This window comes from Diadema antillarum, unplaced genomic scaffold (assembly GCF_040938485.1).
Source record: "Diadema antillarum isolate AM-2024a unplaced genomic scaffold, OU_Dant_1.0 seq00000720_RagTag, whole genome shotgun sequence".
NCBI lineage: Eukaryota > Metazoa > Echinodermata > Echinoidea > Diadematoida > Diadematidae > Diadema > Diadema antillarum.
In genome coordinates this window covers 169371-194324 of record NW_027271624.1, presented here as the reverse complement: position 1 = coordinate 194324, position 24954 = coordinate 169371, and the positions used below count along the sequence as shown (strand labels likewise).

At 38.2% G+C, this 24954-nt stretch overlaps 2 protein-coding genes across 2 annotated transcripts in view; both read left to right on the top strand.

Annotated features, from left to right (window-relative positions):
* Positions 1 to 6146, top strand: part of LOC139738044 (ATP-binding cassette sub-family C member 9-like) — a 58717-nt gene extending 52571 nt beyond the window's left edge. The window contains exons 31-33 of the mRNA XM_071648707.1: positions 442 to 575; positions 993 to 1055; positions 2753 to 6146. Coding sequence (XP_071504808.1) covers positions 442 to 575; positions 993 to 1055; positions 2753 to 2890 — 335 coding nt within the window. The 3' untranslated portion in view covers positions 2891 to 6146. The remainder of the gene's footprint in view (positions 1 to 441; positions 576 to 992; positions 1056 to 2752) is intronic.
* Positions 6147 to 15011: 8865 nt separating this feature from the next.
* LOC139738067 (uncharacterized) lies at positions 15012 to 24637 on the top strand. The gene is made up of 6 exons (XM_071648728.1): positions 15012 to 15251; positions 17066 to 17246; positions 21293 to 21392; positions 21863 to 22047; positions 23840 to 23968; positions 24527 to 24637. Exons 1-6 carry the CDS (start codon positions 15061 to 15063, stop codon positions 24635 to 24637), a joined length of 897 nt encoding a protein of 298 aa, XP_071504829.1. The 5' UTR covers positions 15012 to 15060.
* Positions 24638 to 24954: the final 317 nt, after the last annotated feature.

The following is a 24954-nucleotide window of genomic DNA, read 5'->3' as shown; positions in this document are numbered from 1 at the left end:
TTTAATTATTTAGTAGTTACCCTCTCCTTTACTTTGGTCAAGTCTAGATATGTTATCAGTATTAAATAGGAATCAATATTACGCTCACTTGATATGCTGATAAAAATGATGTATTTTCTGGTTCCCTGATCAGGCCAATTCAGTCTTGAATGTGGTTATGTAGAGGTAGATCACTGCTCTTTGTGGCCATAAGGAAAAAAGCATAGTAAGTCTGTGAGGTAATTTGAATGAAAGATACATTGTAACTACAGCCAGCAACAGCTGTGAGTTTGATTTCTGGTGGTGATGTACATTTTCTTCATGACTTTTGCTGTGATGCCTTTTGGATAGAGTTTACCAATAAATATTCAGAAAAGTCTTATATCCCAGGCAGGTCAATCCCAAGTACAGGTATTTCAACTCATTGTCTTAATGCTGTCTTTTCTGTCGCTGACTTTGTAGAGTCAAAGGTCACGGAAGGAGGTGAGAATTACAGTGTGGGACAGCGTCAGTTGTTCTGCCTCGCGAGGGCGTTCTTGCGAAACTCACAAATCCTCATCATGGACGAAGCCACAGCATCCATTGACATGCAAACGGTGAGTGTGACCAGCCTATACCATACCCATTTAAGACTCCTGTACATGTGTAGGAGACACTGTGGTATAGTGGATAAAGATTCCTGACTCCCAATCAGAGGACCCGAGTTCAAATCAAGGCCAGAGCTTTACCCATACATGTCCCTCTTGACCCAGGTGTATAAATGGGTACCAGGCAATGCTAGGGTCATAATAATGACAGGGCCCTCTGGTCCTAACCTTGTTGTTGTTGTTGTTGTTGTTGTTGTTGTTGTTGTTGTTATTATCATTATAATCATCATCATCATCATCACTACTACTACTACTACTTTTACTATTGTTATTATTATTATTGTTGTTATTGTTGTTATTATTATAAATATGTCTCACATTCCCATATTTGATATGTGCCCTGTGTGTTTTCTATCCATTTGCCAGGACCAAATTCTACAGGATGTCGTGGCCACTGCTTTTGCTCAGAAGACTGTTCTTACAATTGCTGTAAGTAAAATGTTGACTCTGTGGTTTGGGTAAAATAGCCTATTTTCAATGTAATATTTTATTTCTTTAAAAGTTTGTATGTAAATACATTATAAATCGATGTAGATAGTTCACCCCTTCATCCATTAGTCAGTTTCGTTATACAAATGATGCACAGGATAGAGTGCGTTAGTGAAGGCGTATAGCTCCACTAACGCCACGAAATAATCCTGTGCATCATTTGTTTTATAAAATGGGTCGAAAATTCGAAAACTAACAGCATACACTTAAGCATTTTTCACGTACCTTTGTGGGTCAAGACGTCCGAAGATGTTTGTCCCAAACATTTACGCACGTCGCACTCGGAAATCCCGCACATACAGTATAAGTATGATGGGGGGTTGGGTTTCCGGACACTTAAGTTCCCGCATGAAAACTTACTTATTTTACATAGAATGTGCACCCTTTACCTTAACGACTTGATATAGACTCCTCATATAGGCCTACTAGACAACATACTCTAAAAACGGCGTGAGAATTAACCTGCTAAATTGTTGGATTTGCCCTTCAAAGTGACTCCATGTACGCGTCCGGTCCCACAACGCTTGGTCTACTGTACTGTACAAAGTGTACGTATAAGAGTACGAGTATACGTACGCCACACATGTTATGCATGCGATGCACAAGGGAAGAAAGGCCGGCCGGCCGGCAGCCCGAACTAGAAGTTGTTTACAGGATTGACAGTGCGTATGCATGCAATTCTAAGGAGCCGCCGCGCGCACAGACGATCGGCAATAGGATTTAACACGCAGTGCATGCAATGGGACTAGAATAGCCAAAGCACAAGTGACTCATTTCAGCGCTTCCTATTGGCTACATTCTTGAACCCATTTTATAAATGTTGATAATGAGAAGTCATATTGCATCACAGCTGGATGATTTTGTATTGGTAACAGTTAGTCAAATGGAAAAAAATCTGAGTCAGTTCAGCCTCTGTTGATTGTACAGTGTATTCCTTTGATGTATGTGACTACACTGTATTATAAACTTCTAAAGATAGCATGCAGCTGTCCTGTTCAGTCTACATGTTTCAGTTCATTTTGTGAATTAAAGGAGGGCAACTTCTTTACATGATTATGAAAAAAGAAGCTTGCAATAGAATGTGATGCTTACTTTACACATATACTGGGGGAAATGTGAGCATGGTACACTTTTAAGACAAAAAAGTTTGAAATTTGTGCAAACTTAGTATACAATCAAAGGACATGCCTTGATAGTCATTAAGGAGCTCATTGCTATTTCTTGAAGCAATTTTCCTATAAACCTTGAAACATGTTTCCTATAAACCTTGAAATATTTTTCCTTTAAACCATGAAAAATGTTTCCTATAAACTACACTTGATGAACTTATTGGACTCAAACGTACCAATGATTATTGTTGTTTGACTGTCATGATTGCCACTTTAATCTTTGTGTCACTTCCATTTTGTTATCAGTGGATCATTTTCAGAATTCCATCAGATTTTTCTCATTCTTCAGCAGTCATTCTGGTCCCTCTAATGCACACATATTTTAATCATTAATCTTGGTACTATTAGTGTTGTGTCATCTCTTCATTAATTTGGGCCAGGGCTTTACAGTAGAAGAAGGGTAGGGAATAAAAAGGCATGTTTAAATCTAATTTTATATTTATCATAATCTTGTTTTCTCCCCTGCAGCATCGCATCGCTACCATTCTGAACTCAGACTCCATCTTGGTGCTCTCAGATGGAGAAGTCATTGAGTATGATTCACCTGACAATCTTCTCTCTAGAGAGGACAGTGTCTTCTCTTCACTGGTCAAGGGTAGTCAGTGAGACTGTGGTATGATTTTAATCATTGGTCAAGGGTAGTCAGTGAGTCTCTAGGATGGATTCTTATCATTGGTCAAGGGTAGTCAGTGAGTCTCTGGTATGATTCTAATCATTGGTCAAGGGTAGTCAGTGAGTCTGTGGGATCTATTCTAATCATTGATCTAGTGTAGCCTGTCAGTCTGTGGTATGGGTTCATATCATTGGTCAAGGGTAGTCAGTGAGTCTCTGGTATGGATTCTTATCATTGGTCAAGGGTAGTCAGTGAGTCTCTGGTATGATTCTAATCATTGGTCAAGGGTAGTCAGTGAGTCTGTGGTATGATTCTAATCATTGGTCAAGGGTAGGCACTGAGTCTCTGGTATGATTCTAATCATTGGTCAAGGGTAGTCAGTGAGTCTGTGGGATCTATTCTAATCATTGATCTAGGGTAGCCTGTCAGTCTGTGGTATGGATTCATATCATTGGTCAAGGGTAGTCAGTGAGTCTGTGGGATCTATTCTAATCATTGGTCAAGGGTAGTCAGTGAGTCTGTGGTATGGATTCATATCATTGGTCAAGGGTAGTCAGTGAGTCTCTGGTATGGATTCTTATCATTTGTCTGTTTTACATAGAAGCTTGAAAATGAAGACAGGTTTACAAGAAGTGATGTGTGTATTCATAGCATTAGTTTGATTCTTTAAGAGCATTGTAGGCCAGTACAAAATAAAGAAAATAAAAACCACCAAACCAACCCAGAACAAATGGACATTGCTTTGACCCCCAGTCTGTTAAGGGGATATTATGATACCAATAGGACCCTAAAAACCTCCAGCACAGACTTGGATGTGTCCTTGAAAGTGTAATCACTCCCCCAGCTGTTTAGTTAATTTTGATACATCTGCAATTGCATTAATATGGACATTTCTCAATTTCAGTTCCAAATGATATGCTAGGAACGGCATGTATACTATGTTGTAAAATAAGGAGCAACATGTACATATGAAAATTACATGGCTATGGACACACAAATGTGCAAGGACATACAGGACAGAAGAAAAATAAGAACAAGTTAAAGAATAAGAAGAGTTGCATTGAGCCAGAGTGGTACTGAGTTGTAAGTGCATACAGTTCTCTTCCCAAGTGTAGAAACTATGGTAGAGAAAATAGGACAGTTAGAACACAGGTTGTTGTTGTTGTTGTTTTTGTGTGTGTTTGTGTATTACAGTGTTAATGTCATTTTATTTTGAATATAGTTTTTGTTACAGTAAAGTTTGAGGATCACAACAGAAGTAGCAGAAGCTTGATTACTCTTTGTGAATTGCAATCACTTCACATGCATACATGTTTTGTTTTCAATTTAATCAAGTCTACATACCTGTTCTTGTCATATTCTTATGAATGTGAGTCACGAGTTTTCAGTTGTCATCATTACCTTGTTTGACTTCAGGATTGTAGATTGAATGGGATATGATGTTAGGTATATGTGCGTGTACAAGTAAATGAGTTTACAAAGATATGCCATGTCTCATTATGAAATATACCAGGGTATTTTAGGCACCTGTATTGGCAAAACTCACTCAAGCATGAAGAGATACAACTGGCTTATACTTGTCATACTGCCTTTTAAAGCCAATGTACATTCAAACAAACTGAATGAAGATTAAAATCATATTACTGATACTTGTGCTTCTGCTTTGATATGGAAATTTTCCTGTGGCATTTTTGTGTTTATCTAGAATTGTGTCACTTTATCTTATGGTGGTGTTGATAGATCTGTTTGTAAGCTTCTCTGTTTTGCACATTTTCTACTTCATAGTATGATTAGTTTTATATTCCTATGTTGGATAAATATATCTTCGAGCTTTGGATTGATATTCCTATGTTGGGTAAGCATAATGTTTAGCTTGGGATCAATATTCTTGTGTTGGGTTAACCCACTGAGGGAGAGGACGAGTCCCAAGTATACTCGGGCAGGTGTCTACGGGAAATGCATGTTGTAGCAAAATCAGCCCATCCTCAATGGCTTAACATAACTTTGAGCTTCATATTAGTATTTCTGTGTTGAGTTAACATAGCTTGGCACTTTGGATTAGTATTCCTATTGGGTAAGCATAACATCAAGCTGTGGATAATATTCCTATTCCTTTATGGTATTAAGCATAATGTTGAGCTTTGGATTAGTATTGCCATCTTGGGTAAACATAACTTTGAGCTCATACTGAATGTAATCAAGACTGAGTCAGAACTGAATATCCTCAATTTGCTTATGTTCTGTACATTTTGTTCAATTTTCAGTTTGAGCCAAACAACCTATGATATCTGGGTGAATATTTACACTTGATTGCTGTTAAGATTTCTTGTGCCTTATGAGATGTATTTGTAGCAATATGTTGTCAAGTCTTTGTTGCATGTTCCCTTTTTTTGAACAATTGATGTCATTGAGTGTAATACCATGTCATGATTTCAATTCATGATTCAGTAATGCTAGCCATTCAGAAATAATTGAAATAATTGTGAGGGCTTTCATTCACACTGAATTACTCTTTTTTCTTAGCTGCTACAATGTGTGTATTCCTTAGATGATGAACAATGTGCTGCAAACATGATGTATACTTAAAATGCAGTTGTAGTTTTAGAGTTTGATGAAGAAAAGTAGTGGTATTTTTAGCTGCCAAATGTTGTAATTTGTTCTGCCTCTCCCACAGTAAATTTCCTACATCACGTTTTCTTGTAGCTCTGTACAGTGATGTGATGTGGAAACTGGTGCATTTGGGCCATTCCAAAATATGTTCAGAGCTATACCAATTTATTTATCTTTATTTCCTTCTAAGGAGGCCAATAAAATGTGATGCCCTCATTTATGCCATGAGAACCCATGTAAAACTTGGACAAGATAAAAACTTCAAAGAAACACACTCTTTCGTCATGGACAACCAAAGATACGTTTAAGTGTGCGAGACTGAACCCATGCCTTGCTAATCTTCCACTTCTTTCTTCATTTAATGAAGGACAAATGAATTGATCTTAACAGAGTAAAACCCACTGCTGTTTTATTCTAAATGAAGTGGACATGCATCGAACAATACCCTTTTTCTTTCCTGAAAAAAAAAAATGAGAGAATTATTTCATTTCTATATCCATTGCAGCGAACTCTGTCTGTCAGGTAGTAACTCTATGAAGAATTACCACACCTCCGAGACAGCAGGTTCATACTGCTAATGTTTTTATAAAAAAAGAAGAGCTATGAATGACATGCTCAGAGTTAACATTTTTTGACAGTTTACAGTGTTTGACTTAAGCCTAACTAGGCTGGGCTATTTAGGTAGATCAGAGAGCCGGGGGGGGGGGGGGGCCTCCCAGGCCCCCCTCCAGATCTCGGCCATCGACCGCGCGATTGCGATGAAAATTGGTACACACATTGCCTATGACGTAATCTACGGTACCACGAAATAAGATTTTGAAAAAATTATCCTTTATGCTAATTTATGCATAATGATGCATGAAATCAGACAATTTGGTATAAATCACTAAATAAAGCTCAAAATGGGCACATTTTCTGTGTAAATATTCTTTTTAGTGTCCTGAGCAAATATAAGAGAAAAAAATTGCGGCATCAGAAAAAATTTCTTAAGTATTTTATTGTTTTTTAATTTCTTATGTATTTCTCTGTTTTTTCGACTTTATGTTTTTCATTGTTTTTTCGATGAAACTTGTCCGCGACATTGTTCCGAACAAGAAAATATGCTATTAATTGATTTTAATCAATAAAACCCCCAAATAATCATGCTTTTATGAAATTTGCCTGAAAGCACAGTTTGCATTGAAATTGTACACAAATTCACGTTTTTGAGCAATTTTTGGTCTGACATGCACGTATATATTCATGCGCAACTTCGGAACCGTGCACCCGGGCATCGCAAATTTGGTGTCAAAAGATGCGGGAGACTAAAAAAAAAAAAGTCATGAAACGTCGCGGCGATAGCTTTTCGCGTTGGCGATACATCGTGCAGAACGTCGAGGGGGGGCCTCAGAGGCCCCCCAGCCTAGTTAGGATTAATTGTTCAATGACAAAACAGTGCTTCTTTTTACAGGCAATTTGAATTGTTACTGAACTTTTGTTGGACGTTTTCCTCCCTTTTTCCAAACAAATGAGATACATTTACCAATATCAATAGATGAGGGCAATGCTTATTTCAATTACTTCTCAATCGATACATGAATGTAAGGTTTACAGAGAGAGGTTTGACAGTCATGAATTGGTCCAGTAGCTTGTACTTTCTACATATCCCAATTGTCACTGCATAATCTCCTCGATGAATGCATGTTATTGGTATTGGATCACTGTTTCATAATACAAGTACACTGTACATGAATTAGAAAGGAGTTTTAAAAGTTATCAAGGATGCTTGTGTGATGAGATGTAGAACCTTTTCAGGCGATTACTTAATCTTGAAATAATAATGACATGAAATGAAATGAAAATGAAAATGAAATGAAGTAGCCAGTAGAATGACTGATGACTTATGCAGCGTTTGATTTTGTGTGGTTGAAATGTACTGTATGTGCTAATTTGGAGTTTTCTCTTACAACGTTGTGGTTTTTTTTATTCTATTTTTTTTTTTTTACTGATGATTGGACTATTCACACTCAGTTATATCTATTTTCCTCCTCTGCCATATCTAAGAATAATAATAATAATTGTAAAATAAGCAAACACGAACAAAGGACAATAAATGTTGTTTTATGTTGGCAAAGTGATTTACATCTTTCTAGCCCTCATGAGGCACATCTACCAGTGTAGTTAAACCCTTAGATTTATGTCCTTAATCACAGAGGTAACCTGCCTTGGCTTGGCTGAAAATGAGTACTCTCTCACAAACGAGTCCCCAAGATGTGTCATCATGCCAACCTGCGTATGGTACTGTTCCCAGGGTTGAACATCTTAGTCCTATTCCATGTAAAGGATGAATTCTCTGCATAAACCTTCAGTTGGTCTCTACTCATTTTGTTCCACCTGTGTGTGTCTGAATACTGTGAGGAGGATGGTGTAGTCAAGGGGAGGAAAGAGAAGAATACCAATGAACAAAGAGGAAGAGAAATTTACCTAGACCAGATAGATGAATCAGAGAATATAATTATACATATGTACTGTATACATGTATATAGACATACATACAGAGAGAGCAAGGGGGTGACCAACAAATAATAGAAACAGATGTGTTTAGGTTTTGGAAATCACCACTGCTGTAAAGTACTTTTTTAGCTATTTTTTTTTTTTTGTTGTACTTAATGGTCGATACAGCGATGAGAAACCTTATGTTGTACTATTCCTTTCCCCTCTCGCATTCTCGCTGGCAAAGTACATTGTAAATGAGCAAAATATCTCAAGTAATTAAGATTGAAACATGATGTATTGCAGTAGTACCTTGTGTAAAGTATACCTATATTATGCTAACAAGCTGTGTCAATTGATGAGATTAGTCTGTGTGAGATACAGTGTCAGTGAATAAAGACGATGCAAGATTTGTCACATCAGAATTGGTTTTTGTGTCTCGTCTGTTGTTGTTGTTGTTGTTGTTCATTTTCCATCTGTGAAGATGGCTGGATAGCCCATACTCAGCTACACTAAGCTGGTCTTCCACGGGGTCCAGTTGGTTGTGGGGTGGGACCACTTCACCGGGTTAGACACCCTGCTCTTTGCGATGAATGAATGAAGCGGGATCTTTTACGTGCATGAGCGGTAACTCTCTCATACACGGGACCTCCATATTATGTCCTATCCGAGGGACAGAGTGTTTTGCCTCTTGCTAGAGGGGACGGTATGTTTACACACAACATTGCTCAGTCCAGACTCGGGTTCGAACCCGGGCCGCGTGATCGTGAGGCAGACGCGCTACCGACTGAGCCAACTCACCGCCCTGACTGTGATTTGGATATATAATCAGCACAGTTTGCAAAGGACCAGCCTGCTACTTTGGAGAAGACATACACACACACACACACACACACACACACACACACACACACACACACACACACACACACACATACACACATACACACATACACCCAAACACAAGTGCACTCTGCAGGAAACGCTCGCTAAATGAGGGGATTCGAGACGGGGAAAAAAGATCAGTGACAGTTATTGTGGCAACTCTCCCGTTGTCAACTAAATGCTGATTGTATCTCTCACTCTCTCTCTCTCTCTCTCTCTCTCTCTCTCTCTCTATATATATATATATATATATATATATATATATATATATATAGTGTTGCATGATCGCAAAATTGATTAACTGCCGTTTTTTAATATTCAAAAGTTCATCATCAGATAGAGGAGAATAAACCCTTTCCAGTGATATCACTCGTTACATAACAAGGAATATTATGGAAGATATGATTAAAAAGCATCCCGTATTTCTGTAATGTTTTCTGTTTTTTAGCAACTTTAATCTCAAATTTACACGAATGGAGTTAACTCGTTTTTCCAGTAGACTTCTTTTTTGCCCCCCTCCCCCCCCAAAAAAAAATAATAATAATGATAAATTGGCGTGTTGAAGCGATGACTTCTAATATTAAATCAATACAGCAAGAGTTAAGATTACAATCCTATCTTTGAAATTTCTTTGTGTTTTTTTTTTAAAGTATAGTTGTGCACATTAACGAGGCATAGGCGGCAGCATTCTTTGGATAACCTGGGAGCATTGTAGCAGTTACCTTGGCTGAGCATATTGGGTGTTGAAAGCTGAGAAAATCAACTAAGATATTCAAAAAGTTTAACGTTGAACAACCACAAAAGGTCCCAGAGTGACCGCAAAAAACATAATCTGTCAAACATGATTAACAAGGGGAAAAAACAATCGGATTATATTTTATGTATTCTCATTATATTCATGCATAAAATACAGCCTCCGGCTGTTGTATGTTTGTATTATCCACTTACTGATATCATCGTGGTTAACTTCAACGCCTCTGTACTATCACAACACTTCCCCTTTGGCCAATATACCGCGTAAACCGCATTTCACTTTCGCTTTTGAATTTACCGGAAAATATTAGATTGAAAGATGTTTTCCTTAGGGCTTTTTACACTTGTAAAATTTTGCTTAGCCCCGGACCAACGGTGGGGCTAAGGGGGGGGGGGGGGGGGGGTGGGGCCTTAGCCCCACCGTTGGTACGGGACTATCCTTAGCCCACTTTCTGTTTACACTCGTTTTTGCCAAAGTGGGCTAGCCCCACCGATAGTACGGTACTATCTGGCCCTGCAAAATAGCAGGGGTTAGCACCGCAATTGCGGTGCCAAGCAAGTGAGTGTAAACAGAATGAAAAATTAATCCTGGGCTAAGCGACGGAGACGAAGTCCGACCCTCACTGACCAATCAGAAACGAGGTAATCAAGTGCTGCCGGTGCGTGCGTGTACGTGTACAGTACACAGCGTAATTATGAATATTCATGTGGTTTGGAAAGTCCGGGGCTAAGAAATACGAGTGTAAAAAGGTCAGTTTTCTCCTTAGCCCCGGACAAGAGATAGTACGGGACTAATTGGCGAGTGTAAAAAGCTGAAAAAATTGGTACGGGACTAACGATAGTCCTGGGTCAGAGAAAGTCCGGGGTTAAATTAAGAAACACAAGTGTAAAAAGCCCTCAAGAGTCTTTTCCTAAAATTCACTTCCTCGAAAATGAGATGGCTTACTGGCTACCAAGAGAAATACTTCAGTGATTGTACTGTATTAATCAGTTTACATAACGTAATATCCACACATTAAATTTCACTTAGTCATTAAAATATACTGTGAAGTTGATTATGTACATGTGTATTTAAAACTTACTGATTGAACTGAACTATTTAGAATGATATCAGAAATTGTAATTGTCCCCACCGAACGAGTTCGAGCAGGGGACTATGAAACGGGCTCCGTACGTGTGTGTGTCTGTGTGTCTGTCCGTCTGTCCGTCTGTCCGTGTGTGCGTCCGTATGATCAAAATGTTCAATTTGCTACGTCTCTGTCATTTATGAGCCAATTTTGATTCTGTTTGCTTTATATGAGAGCACTACATTGGAGCTTTGAAACTTCTACACAGAATTTCAGTTGTGACCTTTAACCTTGACCTTTGACCTATATTGTACATTTTACTATAAAATGCTACTCCTTCGCCATTTCTAACCCGATTTCGATTCCGTTTGCTTTATGTGATGACACAAGGTGAGGGCTTCAAAACTTCTACGCAGAATTTTGACCTTTGACTTCTTTGACCTTTGACCTTGATTTTTGACCTGTATTGTACATTTTGCTACAAAATGCTACTCCTTTGCCATTTCTAACCCGTTTTCGATTCCGTTTGCTTTATGTGATGGCACTAGGTGAGGGCTTCAAAACTTCTACACAGAATTTTGACCTTTGACTTCTTTGATCTTTGACCTTGATTTTTGACCTATATTGTACATTGGCTACAAAATGCTACTCCTTCGCCATTTCTAACCCGATTTCGATTCCGTTTGCTTTATGTGATGGCACTAGGTGAGGGCTTCAAAACTTCTACACAGAATTTTGACCTTTGACTTCTTTGACCTATATTGTACATTTTGCTACAAAATGCTACTTCCGGCGGGGACATATATTACGCACCGCGTAATTTCTACTTTTCCTTGTTACATATTGTAAATAGTTATAAAGTATAAAGAGCATATTCATGGTTTCTATACTTGCCATATAATCGATGATTAGGGTATTATTATATCAACACAGGCCAACGTGAAATTGCTTTGCATCGGCCGTTTCATTTATTTGCGAGACCTGTGGTTGAATATTTGCCTTTCACATTTACTCCAGAGTTCCTCTTACAGTTCTCGTCATGGAGTAATGGGTAAAGAAGTCACGAACCATTAGACTGTAAGAGTTTACACTCTCACCAATCGATGTCATACCATGTACTATATACCGTTTGAAATACGGCTAGGTTCTGAATGCCTTTGAAATAATGCTAGCATATCTTTTTTTCCTTTCTTTCTCTCTCTCTCTCTCTCTCTCTCTCTCTTCTTGGGTAGGGCCTCAATGCCGAAATGCCCATTTAACCAATTCTGACTATTCATGGAAATTTGTTTTCTCAAGATATTCAGGGCTATTTCCTACATTTTTAGCAATCACCTTCTTCATTTGGCAAAAAGGCACAACTGTTACATGAATTTACAGAAGGGTGTTTCTCTATATACGCCATTTTCATAATTTTTCCGAATTAAATAATACGCGTGAGAGTGCTTTAGAACTAGGGAGAATGACATGTCTAAATACACCCTTTGGCAGTGCAAGGGTGTGTCGAATGTGCAAAAATGGAAGCAGGGAGTATCTTAAGATGCCTCCTTTACTCCCCCGGTACGTGTTTGAATATTTGGCAGAAGGGTGTATCATCAGACTCACGCTTTGATAACTTATCCTCCTGCCAAATGACGGGGTGTATATATTGAGAGGGGTGTATTGAATGGGTTTATTAATTATCAAACTTTGCACCCAAACGGCTGAATTGTGCCTGATTTGCAATGATAAAAGTACAAAGAAAACACACTACACAAACAAGGTCAGGAAATAAACTTGTAAGGACGATTAAATCAATTCATGTCAAATTACTTTTTTAATCGAGAGATGAATACGAAATAAATTGAAATGGAAATTGAATTGAGATCAATTCATGTAAATCTGCTAAAAAGCTTTGCTGGATTGTATGAAAAGATAATTAAAACTTTGTTTTATGCCATATAGACATTAATAAAAAAGTTTACGATAAATTGGGTCAAAGACCAAGAAAAAAGAAATACTGAGAAAAGTGAGAAAACAAATGGAGGAACAGAGAGAGAGAGAGAGAAGGGGAAGCGAAGATAGGAGAAGAAGAAGTGGAAGAAAAGAAGAAAAGGAAATCTCGTAAGGCCCTGAATACAAAGAATTGTGAAAATTAAATATCACTACATAGTGATTATGCAATTGAAATGAAACCCGGCAGGCTCTCAACACATCTTGGTAGTGCCAAACTTTCAAATACGTCATTTTACATTCTTTGCCAATCTTGTGAAACTGTCGAATACATGAAAAGATATCAAATCAAAACTTATGTTATCGTGAACAAAATTAATACATGTAGTTTATTTCTAGTGAAGATACCAAGATTTGCTGAGATACACGACATAGTTTGCAAAAAATGCATGAGCTGAACGTGACGACTCTAGGATTATGCAGAACAGATCGAGGTAACAGAGAGTAAAGCGTGCAGATAAAGAGTGCACGAGCTGAGAAAAGCAGCTGAACGAATTAAAAACACAGGCAATAATTATTATGGCGACATAATAAAAGTACAGATTATAAAGAATGCACGTGCTACTCTATATGTGAATAACAAAGCAATGGGAAATGGTTGAAGTGGCTTAAAGCTACGTTGCGTGAGAAATTTAAAAGTTGATGTAGGGGATGCTTTTATTGGTGCGCCATGTCCCCGCAAAGAAACGTCATTTGGTCCCTTTCGCGTACAACTCTTTCATTTTCTCGCCCACTCTTTCTTCTCCTCCAAGTCAGGTTTCAATGACGTAGCATTTGCAAGATTTGCAAGACTTTTCCGTGCACTTTTCATGAAGTCAACTCTATCACGATATGTCATCGTTTTTACCAGAATGTGTCTTGGTCAGTCATCAACTCGTTTAACTTTGGTATTCATGCCAAACTTTTCCTTCATGATCTTCTCCACAATCTTAGGGTAGTCTTTGTCTTTGACATTGTCCTTGGCTTTAAGGACGCCCGCGATGTGGAAGTTGTTCCTCATGGAGAAACGTTCGGAATTTTTTACTTCAACAGCATGACGGCTGATCTAATCTTTATGGATTAAACTTCCTTTTCCATTACGCTGCTGTTACCTTTTCCTCCAGATGTTTGTTCCTTTTTTCCAGTTCGTCCGCTCTAGCACTCTGCTATTGCACAGCGCTTTCCCCATTATTTCTATACAGATGTTTGTTTTGAAAAGAGTAAAGTACGTCAGCGGTTGCAAACTGGATGTTGACATGGACGCATTTTTTTTTTTTGCAGTAACATTATTCCTACTCATCCCCTTTTAAAAAAATGAAAGAAAACAAATGAAGAAGAGAAGAAAAAAAGAATTATGGAAGCGAGTAGCTAGACTCACGTCCACAGTCACAGAGTTTGTCGATAACTCTGTTTATTAATTGGCGGAATGAGATATCAGATATAACGATGTATCTAAGTAAGATATAATATGATAATGATGATGATGATGATAATAACAACAATAATAATCATCATCATCATCATCATCATCATGATAATAACAACAATAATAATAATGATAATAATAATAATAATAATGATAATAATAGCAACAACAATGATAATAATAATAATAATAATAATAATAATAATAATAATAATAAGGCCCTATTTCCCCAGGATATCCTCTTCAGTGCTGCCACTGCTCTACCAGAGGGCCCTGCCATTATTATTACCCTAGCGTTGCCAGGTACCCATTTATACACCTGGGTCGCGAGGGACACAGTGGGTAAAAACATCTTGTCCAAGGAAGTAAGCACTGTGCGGGATTCGAACTCAGGTCTTCCAATCGGGAGTTGGGAGTCTTATCCACTATGCAACAGCGCCCCCCCCCCCCCCCCCCCCCCCCACACACACACACAAGATTTAGGATTTCATAAGTTATAAATCATCAGCCTCAAGTGTTCGTTCTCCATTCTTTTTTTCTTTTTTCTTTTTTTGATTCCTTAAATCATTTGTGCATGGTTGAGTTCAAAGGAGAAAGTCTGAAACAAAGACTATGTCAGTTTGCTTGTTTGACCAGCACATGCATGCGTATATGGAGGGTTCCTGTAACGGAAACAAGCGTTTCCACCTATACGGGAAGTTTGAAAACAGTCGACTCGATGCCTGGAAATCAATCAATCCGAGTCGTGGTCTAGCGGGTGAATATAAAAATACGATATTTCAGGTAACCATCATCAGCCTTCAATACAAACACGCTCTGAAAAGCATTCTTCAGTTTTTCGTTTCCCGCCATTCTTCGTCCTCATTGCCTTGAGTTCACTGGTTGCTGCGAGCCGAGTGAAAATCAGTCAAGCACATCATTTCAAGATCGCTACTAGTGAGCTCGATCATCGATAAAACAAGACTGTCCTTGTTTAGTGTAAATGCTAAACTCCCAATCTCTGACAGGCATGGAGAATCCGATGTTTTCGGTGGACAAGAAATATGAGCATAATTCCTCCTCCTCGACGGCTGTGGACTGTGGACACCACCATGAACAGGTTTCTTTCGAATACAAACGATTTGACATCAAAGCCCACTCCAGGTGCCTGAAGGACGTTCTGAAGAAATACAGGTATGTGATATATCACGTTCCAAAGGTGGAAAAAACAACACACTCAATTGCTCATAGCATGATCAAGGTGTATCTGGGTGTTGTTTTTTTTTAAGAATAAAAAAGGTAGGAAATAAATAAAGAGACAGAGGGGATTGCAAACTACAAAATCTGCTTTTTAACAGTCCCCTCCATTTCCGACAATTTGCCTTTGAGTCAACCATATTAATATAGTATTTATTTGTTTCTCTGTTGATAATTTACCTGTGTCTTTATTACATGTTATTATCTTTGTGACATTGTTGTACTAATTTCGTGATATTATATGTATACGCGAACATTTCATTGATTCCCTAATTTGTTGGAGACGAAACAAAATCAACTTGAACTTGAGAGAGGGAGAGAGAACAGTAGCTTCAGCTCTTAAGACTTCAAGTCTTAACTATTGATTTTTTACACGTTTCCAATTTCCTTATTATCACAACATTGGTAATTGAATATCAATTTTAAACGCTTTATTGAGAAGAATGCACTTGAAACTGACATTGTCATTATGTAACTTGCTCGACATGAAAGTGATGCATTCAATATATAAAATGAAAACACACCAAACGCAGCGTATAGAAAGAATTTCTTTACACATATCATTACTTGTTGTGTTGCGATTTTTGATGTTTAGAAAAGGAACACATTTTGTATTAGGAAAGAAGTATCATTATCAACATGCGTGGCTGTTCTTTCGGGACATATTTATTACAGTGATCGAGGACAATATAAAAACAGCTAAAATTCGAAACGGTTTCAATTCTATTAAATTATTATCATTTTCATCGATAAAAGTAAACATGTAGTACATATAGTGATGCATTTATCAATGCAATTGTTAAATGATTTGAATATAAAACAAAGTATTTGTACGGATAATATTGTAGCGACAAAAAAAGAACAGTGCACATTTTGCCATGTAGGGTCCTAACCAGTGGTAACAAAAAGCAATATCGTAAATATGGCGATGGAAAAAGTGTTTCACTAAAAAGTCAAGCTCTTAGGACGTTTATCATTAGAAAAAACAACAACATCCTTACACCGATGTAAAGTAGTTATGCAAAATTAATCTATGAAGCATTGAAAATTTTTATTATTTATATTCTATGCGATGATAATGATAAAAAAGCATAATATTTACAAGTGCTTGTTTTGAAATGCAAACAAAAAGCTAACTCAAGATGACGTGACAATTTTACTGTTACACTATTCATTGGACCGTGTGCACCGGGAAAATGTGGTGACCACACAAATATATAAGGAGTACCCTCATATATAGGTAGTACCCTCATTTATATTACGAGTACCCTCAAGACGACTCTTACGTTGCAACTGTGAACAATAGACATAGAGGTAAAATAAAGGTTGTTACCGCGATGGGATTCGTATCAGTATGTCATTGCTTCTTTTGTTCAATGTTCTATTCAAATAATGTTTACTTCCGTATAAAGTATGTACAAGGTAATATACACAACGCTTACATTATGGGTAAGAATTCACACAAATTTCGATGATAATATTTCATGTACAATACAGATTCTTAGTGTTCATGGTACGTCCTGTACAAACCTAGACAATCATAAATCTAATGCAGTCACAACAGTCGAGTTCATAACGGTTGCTTCTACATAGATGACCTTTGATAATGAATATAATTATAACCAAAAAGTAGTCTCTGTTGCTGTTTGTGTAATGTGAGCTTCACTATACGGCGATTCTTACTTTCATTTTCTTCTCTTCGCCGCTCTTTCTTGCTACCCCCTCCCTCTCTTTTCTTCATCTCCTGACAGATGGGTCCTACCGTATTGCACTGTAGCCGCTGTCCTCATTGCCTGCGGGACCCTAGTGGGCCTAATAGTGGTGAGCGCCAAGCTTAGTCACACGAACTCCATACTACAGATGCAAGCTGAGGACCTCAAGACTCTCAATCAGACCCAAGTCACCGAACAGTCTACGCCCAGCAATGAGCAGGTACAGACGCAAGTCTAGCGTGCTTAGACAAAACTACAGTGGTCTGACTGAGCTATAATGAGTAAAGACGAAAATGCTTTACCGTGAACAGGGATATGAAATGACGACACATCTATCCAGACATTATTTGTACACATCAACGTATAGTTTCATATATATAGGCTTAAAACCACATAAATATTAGTATGTATGTCACATAGATGAATGCATGTTGATAGGTAAATGATTCGTTTGACCTGTATTAAACCTTCTCCTTTCTTCAGAGTTGGTTTGGTGACTGACCAAAGCCGGTCGCAATTTAGTGCTGCAGCTCAATCGCACAGATCATACCAGTGTTGACACCCTTAAAATGTTTATTATGCCATTTATTCATCCGGATTTTTTTGCAGTTATGTAATCCAATAATTTTTCATGACATTTAAAAAAAAATGTTGATTTTTTTACATACTCAAAAGATGGTGACTGCAGCCAGAAATAATGTCGAAGGATGAAGTCATAGGACCCAATTATGACACTTTGGTAATCATATATTTGATGGTGACGGCAGTTTCAGAAAAAAAAAATGTAAAGAAGATGAAATATAAACAAAAACTCAAGGGGGGGGGGGACGTCAGATGAATTGCGTGAAAGATAGTATCAAGCAGAAAAAAAAACCACTGTTTTCACTGAGTCAATGAAGGTTTTCAAGTCTTTTTTATATCATGAATAATCGCAAAGACTACATTAAAAGACTCAGTGAAGTTTTAAGAATTATTCATAAAAGTATATGGCAAAATTATTCATCTTCTGAATAATCAGCAGACTGCAAAAGGAAATTTTTTCAGACATTAATTCTGACAACAACAGATGGCAGTAAGGGTATGAGTCTAAGGTGAGTGAATTGGAAGTGTGAAATATCTCCTGGTATAATCGGTGTGCTATACCTTTGTACGTGTGTGTGGCTGACTGTTTGGCTTACTAGTATTTGTCTCTTTTAATTCTTTCATTCAGTAGTGGCTGTGGATTATCTTTCGCGTTATCTTCACTGTCAAAAGTAATTGACGGGGAGAATACTTTACTGACCCAAACAACACACAGCAACAACAACAACAACAACAACAACAACTGTGTTGCCATGTTTGAACCTATCTGTATGTTTTCCTGGACACTAACAGGTTATGGTGTATACGAAGAATATGAAATAGGAATTGAAAGCCAATCCTGCGGAAATGATCGGTGTGAAATTACACCAATATTTTACAAATACCTCTTGTTTGCAAGAACAGAAAACAGGATGCCGGGACAGGATGTGACCAAGGAGCTGGAAATGATTGTCCTCAGCAATATTTCTAACATGTTTGTGACCAAAGCCATGTTCGCAGGGAGATATATAACCAAACTATCGAGGCCAAAAGTGAAATCTGTAGACTCCACTGTGTGCCAATAAACAACATCCTCAACAATACTTAATATCAATTTAAAGTCCAATGTTTTCAAGTATTATTTGGTGAATAGGAAAATCACACTTTTCCCTTCCATTTCTGGTGAACATTTATTTCATTTACAAGCGGACATAATAAGATATGATAAGATAGTGATGAGATTTTGAAATTAACCGCGAATTGAATAGATTAGACTTTAACGATTTCAGAATATTTTGCGTGATCCTAGGAAGATATTTGCTAGAATAAAGAAATAAACAAAAGGGAAATGGTCACATCCATACAGTGATGTCATGCTCACAATCAAGTAACCTTAGATAGGGTTCTGACTTATAGGCCCCTAACATGTTTGCTTTCCTTATCATTTCAACTAATCCTTGCTTGTTGATTACATCCAGCAGAATAGTTAAAGGTTCTGAAGTGTTGAAATAAAAAAAATAACAAACATTTCCTGAATTCTCGTCTCTAGGGAACATTTGGATTGATTTAATATCAAATGTTCTCCTGTGTTTGTATATCCTCTCTTCCCCAAACGACATGATCATGATTGATCCTTGGTGCTAGTGACCAGTCATTGAACTTTGGTACTAGTGACTATAGTGATTGATCCTTGGTACTAGTCACCAGTGGCTGATCCTTGGTACTAGTGACCAGCGATTGATCCTTGGTACTAGTGCCCAGTCATTGATCTTTGGTACTAGTGACAAGTTTTTGATCCTTGTTATTATTGACCAGTGATTGATCCGTGGTACTAGTAGTGACCAGCGATTGATCCGTGGTACTAGTAGTGACCAGCGATTGATCCGTGGTACTATTGACCAGTGATTGATCATTGGTATATAGTGACCAGCGATTGATCCTTGGTACTATAGTGACCAGTGATTGATCTTTGGTAGTAGTGACCACTATTGATCCTTGGTACTGTAGTGACCAGTGATTGATCCTAGGTACTAGTGACCAGTGATTGATCTTTGGTAGTAGTGAGTAGTGATTGATCTTTGGTAGTAGGTGACCAGTGATTGATCCTTGTCACTAGTGACCAGCTAGTGATTGATCCTTGGTACTAGTGAAGAGTGATTGATCCTTGGTACTAGTGACCAGTGATTGAACTTCGGTAGTATAGTGACCAGTATTGATCCTTGGTACTGTAGTGACCAGTGATTGATCTTTGGTAGTAGTGACCAGTGATTGATCCTTGTCACTAGTGACCAGCTAGTGATTGATCCTTGGTACTAGTGAAGAGTGATTGATCCTTGGTACTAGTGACCAGTGATTGAACTTTGGTAGTATAGTATTGATCCGTGGTACTAGTAGTGACCAGCGATTGATCCGTGGTACTATTGGCCAGTGATTGATCATTGGTATATAGTGACCAGCGATTGATCCTTGGTACTATAGTGACCAGTGATTGATCTTTGGCAGTAGTGACCACTATTGATCCTTGGTACTGTAGTGACCAGTGATTGATCCTAGGTACTAGTGACCAGTGATTGATCTTTGGTAGTAGTGAGTAGTGATTGATCTTTGGTAGTAGGTGACCAGTGATTGATCCTTGTCACTAGTGACCAGCTAGTGATTGATCCTTGGCACTAGTGACCAGTGATTGATCCTTGGTACTAGTCACCAGTGGCTGATCCTTGGTACTAGTGACCAGTGATTGATCTTTGGTAGTAGTGAGTAGTGATTGATCTTTGGTAGTAGTGACCAGTGATTGATCCTTGTCACTAGTGACCAGCTAGTGATTGATCCTTGGTACTGTAGTGACCAGTGATTGATCCTTGGTACTAGTGACCAGTGATTGATCTTTGGTAGTAGTGAGTGGTGATTGATCTTTGGTAGTAGTGACCAGTGATTGATCCTTGTCACTAGTGACCAGCTACTGATTGATCCTTGGCACTAGTGACCAGTGATTGATCCTTGGTACTAGTCACCAGTGGCTGATCCTTGGTACTAGTGACCAGCGATTGATCCTTGGTACTAGTGCCCAGTCATTGATCTTTGGTACTAGTGACAAGTTTTTGATCCTTGTTATTATTGACCAGTGATTGATCCGTGGTACTAGTGACCAGTGATTGATCTTTGGTAGAAGTGAGTAGTGATTGATCTTTGGTAGTAGTGACCAGTGATTGATCCTTGTCACTAATGACCAGCTAGTGATTGATCCATGGCACTAGTGTTGTGACTTATACGACTGTACCGCAACACGTAGCATGATGTGAGTTAATTAGCATGATGATCTCTTGCTACTGGCTTCATTTCAACTCATTCTTAAACTTTAAAACTTGAAATAATGTGCTTTTAAGTGGTTTACCTGTCTGCTATTCTAACACCTGCCTTTCAGAGGAAGACGCTATTTTTGTTGATAGTAAAAAGTAGAGCCTAATATCACAGCGGTATTACTAAAGAGAGAGAAAGATCGAGAGAGAGAGAGAGAGAGAGAGAGAGAGAGATAAGAAAGAATTAGTCAATGTTGTGAGTCGATTCTTGTGTGTCCAGATCGAAAGTTCCTGTCATGTGTATCTGTCGCTATCTGACAACTTGGAGCATGTATGTGTTCCTTTTATTCCTTTTACACGTTTCTTCTCTTGATAAGACTAATATCTTTCTTTCTTTAAATGATGTCAGGGACCAGCTGATGGTACATCCCAACCAGTCTCTTCAGGAAACAACTACATTCGTTGGGGTGTCACGGAGTGCCCCGATACATCATCTCTCATCTATTCAGGTAATAACCAATTACTTTAATCAACGAAATACAGTAAAAAAAAAAAAGAAAGAAAGAAGAACTAACTACTTTGCGGATAGCGTGGAATCATCTACATATCCATTAAAATCGAGATAAACATCGAAATAGCAATATGGTGTCTGTAGCATTGGACCCTTGAACAAAGGAACAGGAGTCCTAGCTCCTACCTTCGATAGACAAACGCGTCTGAAAAAAAGTGTCTGTGTTTGTTTACTCTATCTCACTTTTATTAACATTATAATGTTTCATACCTACAAGAGCTTGTTCTCTTCCAAAACTAACCTTATTTGCAACGGCAAGAAGAACCAGAGAGAGAGAGAGAGAGAGAGGGAGAAAGAGATAATGGAATAGAATGGCTGTGATATTCTGTTCTGTGATATTTGGTCCCCAGCGTTCATAACTATTAATCTTATTCTTTGTTTCATTCTTTTATAATTGTGTACATGTAGGAGTGACAGCCTCTGGAAGCAGCGCTACGCAGAATCCAGGAGGTGGCAGCAACTACCTGTGTTTGACCTCTGACCCTGAATACAGTATGATCGTGAGTGGACGAGATGATCCGCGATCAAAGATCTTCGGTGCTGAGTACAGGAATGGCATCAATTTCGGCCACCAGACAAATTTACATGGTCACGTGAGTACAGCTCAATACTTTCGAGGACCAAACATCGCTCACTGCCAATTACATGTATTCGGACAAGATATCTTTCTTTTATTCATGTGAACAGGATAAGGATATAACAATCCCATTCCAAAGAGTATCCTATTATTACACATATACATTTACGGGCTTAGAAACATGGTTCCCTTATGAACACTGAGCACACTATCCAGAGGGGACAACATGAGTTTTTTCATTCAAGAACTCGCCCTAATCAACGAAAAACTGACGTTATATGCCACATGTATCTTTGACAGATATAGAAATCTAAAGGAGACCACAAAGTCTCAATTGATTTTAAAATCCTTTCCTAGTCAGTCAATCTGGTATTTATTCTTACTAGAAAGCAACTATGACAGAGTCACCCCAAGTGAACACTTTTGAAAGATAAGTGTAAGGTTGAGGAAGCCTCCTGCATTCCTTGATACGAATTTGTTATAATACTGTTTTGATGAGGGATAGGCTCATTTAGCCATTCGAAGTGATCTACTGGTGCAAGTAGACCCCGAACCACGTCAAAAGCCTTTTCACGTATCCAACTTTAGTTTGTGTTGCAATAGTTCATAATTGATTGTATCATACGCCTTGATGTCTAATCTAGTAAGGTATCAATGGCATATCTGAACGTGTTCATGGTGGATTTTTGCGGATTAAGTATTTTAGAAGTTGGCTGATTTAAGGAAATATTATCAGAGAGTTATATTGGAGATCATTATTTCGCTTTCAAGAAGCAGTGTACATTTTGAGACTTATTGTCAATTAAAGTGAATGACTCATTAGTATGTCTTATTGGTAGTATAATGAATGGTAGTCGTGAATATGAAGACATTAAAGCTAATACTTGAAAATTCGGACTAAGCTTTCTTCTAACTTGAAGGTTTGGCAAGATTTTTGCATAATGTCTAGAAAATCAGCGTTATATCTGTGTGGAAGTTTATCAATTGCTCTTAAGATTTGGCCTACTAGTGTATCTCCTAATCTGGAACTGTTACCTTTAGACAGTTAGAAAGGTAGAATCTTTGAATGGAGTTATGTAACAAAATTCAGGTATAATTTTGTGATGAAATTTCTAGATGTACAAGTCAACCCAACGTCCGTTATCATAGTTTCTGTTGTTAAAACGGGGTTCTACCAGATAATAAAGATTTGAGTGAGTTGTCAGCCAGGCTTCTCATACAAGCTAATACAGAATATTTAAATTAGTTTGTTAGAATGGTAGGGATAACTACTGTTTTGTTGCTTTTCTAATAGTGAGAAGACAAGCAATAAATGAAAAAAAAAGTAAATAATGTAGTGAAATGAAACTTTTGTGTGAATTGCTTTTCAGAACTATACGTTGTAGGCCTTTACCGGAACGAAGCTTTAAAACACTTTACCATCATTATCATTACATAATCAGATAATACTCTGGATAGACTTTAACTCTTAACAAATCAATAAGGTAAATTCTTTTACGGATTTCATGAGGACATGTCATGATGGGCTGTGATATTCGGTTCCTGATGTCCAAGTATCATAGAGTAGACCGGGGGGGGGGGGGGGGGGGCAAGGGTTAATATTCAATAGCGAACTTTAGACTTTATAGATTTAAGACAACGCTAATTAGGCAAAAATGGTGTTCTGCTTCGCAGATCTGCAGATCGCTAATGTACATCTCCCCCTCCACGACCCCTACTTCTATCCTATGTAGTTTTCAGAACGTGATAAGGACGTTGTGTATAATTTTCACTTATCTCTCTGAATTGTATCCCTCCCCACTCTACAGGACGTGCCATGTGTTTCTTGTTTGACGAAAGGCCGACAAAATATCCTCATGATCCCCGGGAGGGCAAGTTGTCCGACCAACTGGACGAAGGAGTATAACGGTTTCGTTATGGCTTCCAGACACAACCTCGTAAGTGTCTTCATTTTTTAAAAATTCTATGTGAATATATCGCTCTGTAGATTAAACTGCTCCTTTAAATATCCGTAGTCAAACACACACACACACTCACACACGCACACTCACACACACAAACATACACACACACTGACACAAAATGGATCTGATTTTTTTTTGTTGATAATACAAAACACCTAGTGAGTCAAAGTGCTGCAAACTGAGGCACTGGTCTCTCTACGTTCTCTATGATAGGTCCTAGGCATTGATATTCATTATTCGAAGTCATGGAAGTGCGTGTAGCAATCTAAAACGTAACTCATAATATCAACCGTTATAAGCTCGATTAAAGAGATGAGATTCTGTCTTTGAAAGTGATACCGGGGGTCTTTGAAAGTGATACCGGGGATCTTTGACAATAGAGCTGGATCCATGCACGTCGCAGCGACTCAGTGTTGTGGTTGATTTTTTAAATTCATGTTAGTTTGAATGCTTGTTCATTATGAAAATCACTGCCTCAAGCCTACTAAACACAACTCCCATCATGTTTTACCTCTCCTGTATATAACGAAGATGCGAACGTCCTACATCTGTGTGGATCATGACGCCGTCGATCGACCGGGCACAGCAGCTGAAGATGCGATGAGCTCACTCCTTTTCCCCGTAGAGGGCATATTAGTCTAGCAGCCAGAAAGGGTCCCCGTGCACCCCCCCCTAAAACAAAATTCTACGATATGTTCGGAGATCGTCAGAACCTGTATTTTCCGAATCCGGTTGTCGCCAGCGGAAAAAAAGGTTGCGCGCGCGTCTTATTTGCATATTTCTAAGATGGTCGCCGCCCGTTGCTAGGAGACGGATTATTTTTGAATAACTTTAGTTAGGAATAACAAATTACCATAAAAATGGTATCATTTTGAAGAGAATTAAATTTCCTACAAGCTGATACCCCATTTGATGGGATAAATAGTTGTTGTCATGAAATATTAAGGAAGGAATTATGT